Source organism: Lemur catta, chromosome 1, assembly GCF_020740605.2.
Source record: "Lemur catta isolate mLemCat1 chromosome 1, mLemCat1.pri, whole genome shotgun sequence".
NCBI lineage: Eukaryota > Metazoa > Chordata > Mammalia > Primates > Lemuridae > Lemur > Lemur catta.
This window is the reverse complement of record NC_059128.1, coordinates 22938389-22951827: the sequence shown is the minus strand read 5'-3', so window position 1 is coordinate 22951827 and position 13439 is coordinate 22938389. Positions and strand designations below refer to the sequence as shown.

Here is a 13439-nt window from a genome sequence, read left to right as displayed (position 1 = left end):
CAAGGCCTTGTACATAGAGAAATTCAATTCTTGTTCCCCAGCTCATGGTGCACAGTATACCAGGCTGGTATCTGACAGATGAAGGTTTGAACACACCATGGTTTCACCATTTACTGGACGTGCAACTTTGGGAATGTCACTGAATGTCTCTGAGATTATTTTTTTCTCTGTAAAGACACATAGTAAGGTCTATTTTACAGAGATGTTGGGAAAATTTAAAAACAACCAGCATTTATATTTGTGTTTACTGTAGGCCAAGAGTAGTACTTTGAACAGGGAACTAGATAAATGATTGTATGTTCATTGTAGTTGTTGCTAATTTATAAACCGGAGTTGTCCTATATGGTAGGTAGCCACTGGCAACATGTGGTGACTTAAGTTTAAGTTACTTGAAATTTAACTATTTAAATAAAAATTTGGTTTCTTCCCCATCACTGTGAGTGCTGGAAACAAAACAAAACAATTCAGTTTCTCGGTCTCAGTAGCCCATGTCTAGTGCTCAGTAGCCATGTATAGCCATGTAGCTAGCAGCCATCGTGTTAGACAGCGCAGGAGCAGAACATTTCCAGCACTGTGGACAATTCCATTGGACAGTGCTGTTCTAAACCAACTCTCGGCCGGGCGCGTGGCTCACGCCTATAATCCTAGCACTCTGGGAGGAAGAGGTGGGAGGATCACTTGAGCTCAAGAGCTCGAGATCAGCCTGAGCAAGGGCAAGACCTCGTCTCTACTTGAAAAACAAACAAACAAACAAAACCCAAAACTAACTCTCATTTACCTGCATGTCCCTCATGGTGCTCAAAGATATGTGTGGTATGAAGGACTAGAGTTGAGGGGATGCAGAGGTCAGGAGATTCTGGATGTTTTGCTTTTTCCAACGTCTACACTCACATGGCTGGGGGAAGGATCCCAGGAAGAGAGAATTCTGCAATCCCTGTGTACAGTCCTTGCTGCCAGCAGACTGTCTCTGTGTGTGTTGCTCTGTGTGTGGGGGTTGCTGTGTGTGTATGTGTGTGTGGGCATGTGTTGCTGTGTGTGTGCACGTTGCTCTGTATTACCTATGGTGCCAGATGAAGCAAGTGAGTGCTGAGAGCAGGAGTGTCCCCTGAGCCAGTACTTCCCTGGAGGTCTGAATGGGGCCTGGCTTCTGATCCTAAAAGACAGTGAACCTGGAGGAGCTGGGGCTGGGAAGGGACCCCGCAGATCAGAGTACCTGCTCTGTCCTTTAGCATTTGTGTCTTTTGGCCTTAAAAGAATATTTTAATTTTTTGGTGAGTGGTATTATCTGTCACTTGTGTGCGTGTGTGTGAGAAAGAATGAGTATGTATGTGTGTGAGTTGAGTTAGAATCAGGTTGAAGGTGACTTTGGGGTGTTTTCAGTGGAGATGTAGGTGCCATTTGCAGTAGGTGCTGACTCCACTTCATGGGTGATGGTTTTGTGAGCGTATGGCCCACAGTCGTCATTTATGGCATGTCCACGACTTGTGGAGGTACATAGAGTGTACAGGGGACACACATGGCTTCTGTCCCCAAGAGCTGATGTGCCAGATAACTGGTGAGTCAGGGCAGACTGGCTTTCCTGGGCTTGTGTGACCAGAGAGGGCTGTATTGTCCTGAAAGTCACTGTCACTTTGTGCCAAGGGACACCCTACCTGGGACTGGTTCAAGCCACACTACAGGTGAGAGGCACTAGAGTCCTGGCTCTGTCCCTGGGGGGAGGGCTTGGCTGGGTGAGGCTGATGCTTTCTGAGGGCTGCCAGCAGCAGAGACAAATGCAGATGTCAGTCCAGTCTAAACAAAGTGATGGAGCAGGTATGTCCACGTGTGCACACACAGCAGCACACACACCCACACACGGCGACACACAGCACACACACAGCAATACACACACCCACATACAGTGATGCACACAGCAGCACACACAGAGCAGCACACACACACCCACGTAGAGCAACACGTGCATACACATAGCAACACACAGCAACACACACAGCACACACGCACATGTGCCTTTGCTTACATTGTTGTCTCGATCTGAAATGCCTTCCTTTTCCATCTTAATCTATTCAGATTTAATTCCAAGGGCTTAACCCTGTGCATCAGCCAGGGTCCAGCCACACCAGTAATTTGAACAGGGAAAATTTAGTATAAAGTCTTATTAATTAGTAAAAGGTTGTTAACTCCTAAAAGGAGTAGAAGAAGATTCCAAGGGAACAGAAGTAGCAAACACATGAAGCACCTCTTCCTTCTAGGGCTGAGGGATAGTGAACAGGATAGAATGAGGGCTTAGCCAGGATCCCCCTGCCCATGAGACTGAGGGTCAGGCCTCGGTGGAGCAGGCTGCTGGCAAGGGGACACAGTGGAGGCCTGAGCCAGAGCTGGCCCATGGGAGCAGCCTACTAGGGGGGAGTGGGCCAGAGCTGATCTGTCAGAGCGGCCTGCTGGGTGGTCGGGACACTCGCTGGAGGGGGGGCCTGAGTTGGTCCATGGGAGAGGACCACTGGGTAGTCCAGAAACTAATGGGCACAGCTGGTCTATGAGGACATTGCAGTGGGCACTGCCAGCTGCTGACCTGCTGGCTACGTGCTGCTGACAGTGCCCTGGGACCAGCAGGGAGACCCCTTGCTCCTGCTGTGGCCTCACAGTGTCCCTGCAGAGCCCCCACTGACAAAGCCTGCTGTCAAGCCATCTGACAGAGGAGAGGGAACACAGGACCACAGAGCAGGCAAAGAAGAGTGGACTGGGAGCTGAGAGGCCGTGTGCTCATGACCGACACACACCCCGGTTCCCCCTCCCCATGAGCCAAACCCCTCCAGTGCCAACCCTCTTGGTTTTTCATCTGTGAGTTGCCACGGTACCCAGTCTTGGGCCCTTTCCTCTGCTTGTGGCCGTGTGTCATTCTCTGTTGTGCGAGCGGCTCTGTTGCCCTCCCTGGTGGTAGAGGGCCCGTGGCTGGGCCCACAGTAGGTCCCCAGGGACTATGTGGTGGCTGATGTCTCTCCTGGGAGAGTCCTTCCAGAGCTGGGAGGTGGCCCCATCTTCCCCCCAGGCTGTGCAGCCCCAGTCATCACTCCAGCCCAGAGCCCAGCTGGGAGGCTTGGTCCTCTGAGGGTCCAGCCTTCCAGGAGCTACAGCCTCTGAGGAAGATGGGGCCACCGGCATGTACACAAGACCAGGGCTCCCCCCTGGGGACCTGCTACTGCCTCCCATCAACCAAGTCAGCAAAGAGAGTGAATAACAATGGATTTGCGCCCTCTTAGGTGCCATGAAGGATGCAGATGTAATTAGCACATATCAGGGGCAATAAAAGCTTGCAAGGAGTTAAATAACACTTGACAACAAAGATGGAAGAAGCGTTCGAAGATGCTATATAATTAGTTGCCAAGTGAAGCACACAGGAAACTGTTACTTTAGAAATTCAGAAGAGAATGCTGCAGCCCTAAGCACCCTCATCCCAGAGCCGGGGCTCGTTGGCCCCCCTCCCACCAGAGCAGAGCAATGACCCAGACTCCAGGCTCTAGCAGGCTGCCCAGGTGGGCATCCTGGTGGGCAATAGGACGTCAGTTAAGGCTGCCCTGTCCTAGACAACCTGCCCTGCTGCCAACTCCCTGTGCCCGATGCCCCCAGCACAGTTATTCCTCCAGTTAATGAGGAGAGCCCTGCTAAAGTTTACTATGGTAAAAGAGCCTTAGATTTGGAGTGTTTTCTAGACTCTCTTTTGACATTTATTAGCTGTTGCTTTATAAACAAAACAACTGAGTTTCTGATCTTTAAAGCTACTAACACCTGCCTCCCTGAGCTGCTGTGAAGATTAAAAGATGTAATGCATATGACCATGTTTTATAAATTGTAGAGATCTCAACAAAGTATTATTAGTATATCTGAGGGGTGAGTGGCAAGTACCTTAACTCAGAGTACCCTTGAATGAATCATTAGTAGATTAGGCTTGGTTAAAAGCCTTGAATGCTCACTTCTAGGGAGGGGGGGACCCAGACCAGGTAAGTTTGGATGGGGAGGAGATCAGAAGCACTGGGCTGTGTATGAAGGCCGGCTCGGCATGAGGTTGGGATTGACTGCTGTGTGTACCAGGAGACTGAAGGACAGTGAGGGAGGCGAAGGGAGGAATGTGTGTGTATGTGAGCGCACATGCACCTGCGCTAGACACGAGGCGGGGGGGTGGGCGGGGGAGCTGGGGATTAGAGTTTTCAAGCAGGAGAAGGGAACAACAGTCTGTACTCACACCTCTCTGGCCCCGGCCTGTCTCCCTGCAGGTGCACCTCCGCTCTGCCAGACGTCTCTGTGAGCTCTGCTGTGCCAACCGGGGCACCTTCATCAAAGTGGGCCAGCACCTGGGGGCTCTGGACTACCTTCTGCCAGAGGAGTACACCAGCACGCTGAAGGTGCTGCACAGCCAGGCCCCGCAGAGCAGCATGCAAGAGGTCCGCCAGGTCATCCGCGAGGACCTGGGCAAGGAGGTACCCGCCTTTGCGGGGGGGATAGGCCCAGGGTGGCATGTTCAGAAAAGGCCCTGGCAGAGTTCTTGTTGCCTGGGCCCAGGGTACTGGGTATTCACCAGTGACACAGAGCCAAATGTCACAGCAACTCGGTGCCAAAATCAAAGAGCTGGAAGGAACCTCAGTGGCCCTCAGTAAAAAATACTAGTTGAACCATATGAAATTGTTCATGTTTGACTGTTTTTGACCTACAACCTCATATGATTCATATATTTCAATCTAATAATATCCATCACTTACTGAGGGTTTACTACCTTACTGAAAGTTTAAATCTTTAGCAGGGCTTTCAAGATCCATCCGGTCTGGTTTCAACTTACTTGTATGTTTTGTGACTATACCTTGGGATAGGGTAACATTTTGGCTAGAGTTTGGGCTCTGGAGCCAGGAGCTTGGACCTGCACAAATGATTGATCCTGTTGATACCTCACTTCCTTATCCATAAAATGGGGATAGCCATGGCGCCCACCTTATAAGGTTGCTGTGAGGATTAGAAGTGATAATGAATATAAAGTGCTTAGTATAGTACCTGATATGTAGAGCAAATGCTCAATGAATATTAGTTACTGCTAGTATTTTTGTTATTTCCCTACGCTCTGGTCACATTGTGCCACTTGTCTCAAACTCACTGTGTACCCTCAGTCCTCGGGGTCTATGCTCATGGCCTGCCATCTGCCTGGAATGTCTTTGCTCTCTACCTGTCAAGTGATTCTAGGCCATGAGTCCATCTGTCCATCCATCTAGCAAATGCCAGGCTGGGTTGCTTGGTGCTGGGATTCCCATCCAGCCCACAGCTCTTCTATGAAATCTTCTGTGACTCTCCCTGGACCAATCTTATCCCTCCTTGGGGCTCTGCAGAACTTAGATCCCTGCACTTGCGTAACTTGTGGCTTGGTTAGTTGTGTCTAGGATTTCCTCTGCAAGTCATAAAGTCTTTGAGGATAAAGATCATGATGGTCCTTTTACTCTGTGTCTGTAGTGCCAGGATAGTATCTAGTACATGGTAGGTGTCAGGACTTGTTTAATGAGCCAATGGGTGAACTAGTGACAGCTTCCTTAGGCTATTTGGTGTAGGGCTGAGAGCAGGGGCAGAGGGTTGATAAAGACCACATGGTTCCATTTTTATTGATCTATACGAAAGTGGCCCTGACCATCGGTACCTTAGTGTCTCAGTGACTGGCTGGCCTGGATGGGGGCCCAGACCTTGTAGGAGGTGAGCATAGAAGTGTCTGTGACTCCCTTGCCCCTTAGGAACATTTCTCCCAAAGGGAGAGACATTGAGTTAAAGGTAAACTCGCTTTGGGGCTGGAGTCAGGGAGCGGGCCTCATGCTAGGAGGGTCAGGGTGAGGGTGGAGGGACCCCAGGTAGAGGGAACAGGATTGGCATGATGCCAGCCCACACGTAGCTTTTCCTCTTGCCAAGCCTGTGGGCCTCTGGCTTCCAACAGCAAGAGATTTACCCTCAAATTAAAACCAAATAAATCACTGTAATAGCAGTGTGAAGTGCATCGTGGCTGGCATGTGGCAGCTCACTGGGGGTGGATGTGCAGGAGGGGAAGGCAGCAGGAGGTTAACCCTTGGAGGGTTAAATGACTTGTCTGGGGAGGGGGACAGGGCAAGAGCAGGCCAGCGGTGCCTCTAAGCCAGGATGAGCGAGATGGGAAGTTTGGGGTGTCCGCAGTCATGGCGGGTCCACCCAGCTGGCTGAAGGACGTTTGGGGATGGAAGATGTTGCCTGCATCTTTAGGGGCTCTTCTCCAGCCCCCTGCCCCCTGCCAGGTGGTCCTGAGCATGGTGGCCATGGAGCTCCTGCCCTATAGTGCCTCTCAAGCCCCCAAGAAAGGAAGGCTAACGTCAAGGTCGTGGTTCTGAGGGGGCGTCCCTCACAGCTGGGAAGCTTCTTACCACGGCCCCACAGGCACACAAAGCCTTCTCTCCTTTCCTCCTCTTCCTCCTCCTCCCTCGTGGGAAGATGGCATTTGTTCCCCGGTGACACACTTTTTTGGTCTGTGGGTGGAGGGAGGGGAAAGGGGGTGTGTGGGAGTGAGGGCGGAGGCAAGTCACTCACTGGCACTTCCCTCCTCCTCCCGCCCCTCCCGTGACACTTCTTAGGGAGCAGTCTCGCCCCCAGGATGATGTCTGAGTGGGCCCCCCTCATCCTGGGCTCCAACGCCAGCCCTGGGACCTTCTCTGGAAAGCTCGATTCCATCCCTGGTTTCGGGAGTGTTCTCAGAAGGAGCTGAGTCTGGCACACATCACCATCTGCCTAGGGCCCCGTCCCTGGAGAGCCTTGAGCTTAGGCTGAGCTCAGGGACCGCGTGTGTGCTCGCGAGTGTCAGGCTGTGGAGAGGGACTCAGGGATGGTGTGCGCCAGCCCGCGCTGCTCGGTTCCCGTCAACAGCAGCCTCAGAGGGCCGCTGGTGTCCTCAGACCTGTCCCTGCCCCAGGCATGTGGGGGTGTCCCTGAGGGGTGTCCCCAGCTTGGGAGTGGGAGATAAGGTTGAGGTTGCAGCACTTCGGGACCCACGATCCAGTTCTGGATCAAAGTCCCTGGACATCAGCTGGCACCGTCGGTGTAGCAGTGAGGGCGAGCGAAGGGGCATCATCCTTGCGTAGGATTGGCTTAGGCAGGAGAGTGCTGGGGCCCACACAGCTGGGGCAGGGACAGTGACAAGCAGCAGGATGAGACTTCAGGTCTTCTGACTCCCAGGCCAGTGACACGTCCCCTACATAACAGAGCTTCTGTTTGGTAGAAAAAAAAAAGTAGGAGTGTGTGTGTGTCTTGGAATACTCAGCTAATAATACCAGAAAGAAACTTGCTTTTCTATTTTGTTTTGGTATTAGGCTTATGTCCTGAAAGACATTTTCCAGGAAGCAGTCAGGAGCCCAGCCTCCAGGGGGTGGGATCTCTTCTGCTTTCGAGAGTGACCTGGGTCTGGACTGGGATGGGGATGGTCCGACTGCCCTTGGGGCTGTGGGTCCGGATGCAGTGCTGACCTTGGCCAGCAGATGGCGCCTGAGCCTGCGAGTCAGGGAGGGGTGTTGACGACCGGCCCTTCCCTGCAGGGGGAGCCCTGAGCAGGTGGATGAGACTGAGGTTCTCCACCTGTGGAAGGAGGCTGAATGGGACGGGCGCAGGCCTACGCCATGAGGCTGTTGACTACCCTGGCCCCCATGAGCCCTTGGCTCCGTGTTGGAGGCCCTGGCATGGTTGTTCATGACAACCACAAACCCAGCCTTACGCATCCTCGTCTGGGTTAGCAGTTCTCTGAGGCCCCTGCAGGCTCTGACAGCTGATGATTCCATGGTTCAGCACCTTTTCCATCATTCTTTCATTCTTTCCTTTTCTTGCTTGTACACGCAGCTGGTACTTAGTGCAACAAGCACAGTGCTGGACACTTTGGGTGTAGCCAAGGACAGGTATGGCCTCATTCCACCAGCCTCCGGAGTCCCGGGTCATGGGGAGGTGTACTCACTGTAGTGGCACCTGGTCATGCGAGTGCCCGAGGAGTTTGCAGAGAGAGAGGGGTCACATTTGGATGGACAGGGCTTGCTGAAGCAGCTGGCATCTGACCCAGGCCCTCAGAGATGGGTGGGATTGGTTGGAGGAGGGGATTCCTGATTAATGAGGTGGCTCTGCAGAGATGTGGGGACAGGAAAACATAAAGCATGGAGGGTGAGCGGGGAAGTCCTGTTGGCTAGAATGTGGCCAGGGCCAGAGAATAGTGGAGCTGAGGTTGCAAAATTGGGGCTGAGGCCACATTATGAAGGGTCTGGAATGTTCTTTTCAGATTGTGAGCCTGAGGGAGAGGAGAACTTGGAGCGGGACCTGAGCAAAGAAAGGGCGAAGAGACTGAGATATACAAGATGGGGTAGCGGGTGAGGTAGGGGTGGTTGAAAGAACTTTTCTAACAGTCTGAGTTTTCAGTAGTGAGGGAGATGAGGTCATCTTTTACAAGTGGCAGGGGAAGGTGTAGGTGGGGAGGTTTGAGGTGGGTGGAGAGCTTGGGGATAGAGTTATGGTGGGACTTAAGAAGAGATGACCTGTAGCATTGTCAACTGCACTGGTACAGTTATCTTTGGTTATGGACACGCACACACACACTCCTATACCTGACCCCCCCCCCAACACATACATAGTTGCATCAGATAGGTTCTTTCTAGCTCTGAAATTCTATGAGAAACAAGGAAATGAGGCCAGCTGCTGGAGTGGAGTGCAGAAGTACCTTTGTTAAGGGCAATGCTCGTGTTGGTGTCGGAGTAGTGTGGTTTGGCTCATGTACTCAAAAACACGTCTTATCAGTCTTTCATCCCTTGACATCCTCTCCCAGGGAACCTGATTTTATAGCTTCCTGTAGTACCCAGGGGCGAGTGCTGCGTGTTGCGTGTGCTCGGCATTCTTGATGTACCATCTGCCTGGAGTTGCTGCAAGAATGCAGAAGAGAAGGTGTGGGAGTACCACTGCGCACCGGGTGGAAGGATACACACCGGTTGTTTAGTATGAACCCATGGGTGCAGCTGGAAGGCAACTTTTTTGTCTTCTTTCATTTAAGGTTTAAGCAAAAGTTCAGGAAAGAGATAAAAAAAAAAAAAACCTCTTCCCCCAAGAACATCAACCGTTCATCAAGCTTGGCGGTGGTGGCAGAGGGAAGGCACTGTAGGTGTGAGGACCAGCATGAGCAAAGGCAAAAGGGGAGAGGGGAGGCAGGAGAACGCCTGCCCTGGGCGAGGGACACACAGCACCTCTACTGTCACATAAGGAACTTAGTTGGAAGTAGGAAAGTGTGGCCCCATCGGGCATCCCTTCCTCCAGGCTGTGGCAGCTATGCCAGGGCTGGGATGGAACTCGTTCCTGTATTAGTCAGGGTTCTCCAGAGAACTAGAACCAGTAGGATATGAATGTGTGTGTGTGTGTGTGTGTGTGTGTGTGTGTGTGTGTTTATATGTGTCTATTGGTGGAGGGGGGTGGTTAAGAGAGATTGATTGTTTTTAAGGAATTGGCTGATGTTATTATGGAGGCTGGAAAGTCCAAAATCTGCAGAGTGGCCCTCCAGGCTGGAGACCCAGGAAGCGCTGATGCTGTGGTTCAAGTCTGAAGGGCATCTGCTGCTCAGGGGAGGTCGGTCCTTGTTCTGTTCAGCCCCACCTGACGGCGTGAGGCCTGCCCACGTTACGGAGAGCAGTCTGATTTACTCCAAGTCCACTGGCTTAACTGCAAGTCTCATTCAAAAACACTCTCACGGAAACACCCAGAAGAATGTTTGACCCAATGTCTGGGCCCTGTGGCCCAGCCAGGTTGACACATAAAATTAACCATCACAATTCCCCGTGTGGCCCTTGGCCAGGACTATATATTTGTGCCCTCAGTCCTGCTTTAATAGGACACTTCAGCTTCATATTGAGCCTCTGAGGTGGGCAGGAGCCAAACTGCCTGTTGGCTTATTAGCTTTGTGCCCTTGGGATGTTACTTACCCTCTCTGTCCCTCGGTGTGCTCATCTGTAAAGTTGGGACGGTAACAGGACCTGCCACGTAGGCTTGCTGTAAGGATGGACGAAATAGTGAACGTGGAGCCCTTAGAGCAGCCCTGGCACCGGGCAAAGGGCCAGTAAACATTAGTTATTATTTCTGTGCCTTGTCCTGGTTGCTTTATATGAGCAAAGAACATGGGTTCCTTGGTTCTGGGAGACTTATAAATGGCATGGTTGGGCCTTTAATGAGGTTTTCTAATATCTGGTACAGCTCTTTGTCCCGTATACAGTCACACGTTGCTTAATGATGGAGATACATTCTGAGGAATGCGTCATTAGTTGATTTCGTCACGGTGCAGGCATCACAGAGTGTACTGACACAGACCTGGGTAGTACGGCCTACCGCGTACCTAGGCTACAGACCTGTGCAGCGTGTTACTGTACTGAATACTGTGGGCAAGCGTAACACAACGGTATTTGTGTATCTAAACATATCTACACATGGAAAAGGTACAGTAAAAATAACAGTATTATCTTATGGGACCACTGTGGTATGTGTGGTCCATCATTGACTACTGAAATGTTGTTATGCGGCACATGACTGTTCTATTTTTCTAGAATAATCCTCCTTTCTCTTCCCCTTCCTGATCAGTGCCCAGCATTTTATCCACTGGTCAGCTCCTTCCCTCCCGCTGTTAGAAATCCCCGTAGGCTGCGTGTGGAGAGCCTAGGTGTCCAGCACACTGTCCCCCACCGTGGGGGCTGCTTAGCTAGTCATTGTTAATTGCAGCTTCCCAAGGCCCTTGGGAAGCATTTCCTCTGGGTTAGGGACTCTGACTTTGTGCTCTTGGCCCCCAGGTAAGGCTAATTCCATTGCGGGGGGAGGGGGTTGGAGGAGGAAGTCTGGCTGCTGCCAAGGAGGAGCCACAGGAGCCCAGGGTCACGGGGTTTGTGGCTGTGCTGTGTTCAGGACCCACCTCCCTCCCTCCTCACTTGCAGGGTGGCAGCTGGACTCAGCTTCCCTTACAGTGTCCTGGTGGAGCAGAGCGGGGGGTGTATGTAGGGGTGGGCATATCCTGGGGTGCCAAGGGAGCCCCTCCTACCCTGAGGGCCAATCCACCTGTGGGCCTGCAGCCCCTCTGGGATTAGATGCCTCCAGCCTCCCGTATTCTTTGCTGCCTTCTTTCCGATGCCGATCCAGCTTCTCCCTGTCCTGCTGTTATTTGCTTATACGTATTTGTTGAGTACCTCCTCTGTGCCAGGAACTGTGCCAGGAACTGTGCGAACCCCGGGGGTCTCTGCCCTCTGGAGCCCAGGCCCCACTCTCCCACTGGCAGCGCCCGGTGGAGGTCAGCTTACCCTGTGCCGCCCTGCAGGCTGCTTCACTGGCCTGACGCCACCTCTGAGGACACCTGGACGTCTGTAGCTGTCTTTGGATCTGCCTCTCCGGGTCCTGAGCACAACCTTTGTTTGTTCAAGCATCTGGGTTTCTTTGTCTCCCCAGACTGTCCCCAAGAAGGCCATCAAATGAGTATTCTGGGAATGGAACAGAAGGATCTGGTGGCTGTGAAGCCAGGTACCGGGAGGCAAGGGTGGGTGGGGATCAGGGACAGAGATACCCTCTCCCAGCTCGGCCTCGTCCTGCTTTCCCAGCAGCTCTCAATAAAAAATACATTTGTATTAAAAACATAATGAAGATAAAAAAATATTTTCATCCCAATAATGCCGACGTGAAAAGGAGATTTTTATCAATTATGAGAGAGATTTTGGCCATAAAATGGCAATTTAACAAGAGGGAGATGGATGGCGGGAAGCATTACTGTCAGCAGGACGGATGGCCTGCCGTTGGTCACCGAGGGAGAGGCAGGTGGCGTGGCCCTGGCCGGTCCTTCCCTGATGCCCCTCCTGGCCCGGCCTCCCCCCACAGCTGCTGCCCTCCCGCACACCTGTGCCCGCTCCTGGCCTGCAAGTCTCCCCTGTGGGGGGCCCACTCCAGTCTCTGAGCCACCTTCAGTCCAGTTATTTCGCAGCTTCCAGATGTATCTTATGCAGCTCAGGCTACATCTCTCTTGTGCCTGTGGAATAAAGCCCCGCAGTGCACAAAGCAGGAGCTGCTTCCGCGTGCCTTCCAGCCTCCTGGCCTTCTCCACGGTTCACAGGGCTCCACCTGGCCCTCCTGGGGACCTCCGCAGACCTGCAGGTGCACGCCCAGGACTTTCCCCGGTCCACTCTGTTCTCTCCCTGGGCTCCTTCTCATCCTTTAGACTCCGGGTCTAACAACCAGCACCACCACTACCAGCTACACACACGCACACTCTGAATGCTTGCCGGGGGCCAGGCAGTGTTTTAGAAGGTTTCATGTGGATCAACTCACTTACGACCCTAGGAGGTAGATGCTGTTATTGACCTTATTTTACAGGTGGGAAACCGAGGCCCAGTTTCTAGTGAAATTTTCTTCCTTGGTCTTTTCTCGCACCTCCAGTCAGGATTCCCAACTCTGTTGTCTCCCCCCAGGATACTTCCTGTCCCCTACTGAAGCTCTTATGCAGTTATTTCTTGGTCATTTCCCAGACTTGAATCCTCCGCAGGGCCCAGCGTGGCCTTTGCACATAGTAGGTGTTAGCAAATGTTGTTGACTTGGATGGCAGAACTACTTCGAATGCCTCTGTCCTTTTGAAGCCTTCATAGCCCCCCTGGCCAGGTTGAAATACCCTCTTGTGGACCCAGGGCCCGTGGTTTGGACTCATAGGTGTTCTTGCGCTTCAGCCTGGCCGTGTGGTCATCTTAGTGCCAGGCTTATGCCGTTGAGCTGGCAAGTCTCCTTCCACTTATCTTAGGGTTCCCTTGCACCCTGCCCAGGGCCTGCACACAAAAGGTGCTTAATAATGGATTCTTACAGGAACCTAGACACTCCATCTGACTCAGGGCATTATGGCTGAGGCCCTGGGGCGTTATGGGGCCTGGAGCCCTCAGGTGGTGTTGGTTCTCTTGTCCCTGGTGCATTCCTGTAGGAGCCTGTGAGAGCCATGGGAGGGTACGTGTGGGACTGTCTAAACCACCGGCTGAGGGCAAGGGCAGGCTCTGGCTTCTAGAAGGAGCAAAAGGATCACTGCTGGGTCAGTATGGCATCCAGGTTATTAGAATAGGCTTTGGAGTCAGCCTAACTTGAATCCTTAATGCCACCACATTCTGTGTCATCTTGGGTGGATTTTATGATCCTGCTGGGCCTTCGTTTCCTTATCTGTGAACAGGATGATGACAGACCCCTCCCACTAATAGGGCCGTGGTGAGCACTGAGAGCTGTGGCTCCTCTAGAGTGCAGCGCCTGCGGTGTGGTAAGCGCCAGCTATTAGCTGTGCTTATTATGTGTAGGGTCATTGTGGGGACGAAATTCGGCAGTAAGAATAGAACCCTCATATTATATATATCTGGGACCTCACCTAGTACCCAGATCTTCCT

At 52.3% G+C, this 13439-nt stretch overlaps 1 protein-coding gene across 5 annotated transcripts in view; it reads left to right on the top strand.

Annotated features, from left to right (window-relative positions):
• The window catches only part of ADCK1 (aarF domain containing kinase 1), a 102623-nt gene that overhangs the window by 34474 nt on the left and 54710 nt on the right, over positions 1-13439 (top strand). For 4 of the 5 annotated variants that reach the window (XM_045562620.1, XM_045562592.1, XM_045562599.1 and 1 more), the window contains exon 4: positions 4272-4475. In XM_045562620.1, the coding sequence (XP_045418576.1) occupies positions 4272-4475 (204 nt within the window). The remainder of the gene's footprint in view (positions 1-4271; positions 4476-13439) is intronic. The other variant, XM_045562612.1, reaches the window with a different exon arrangement.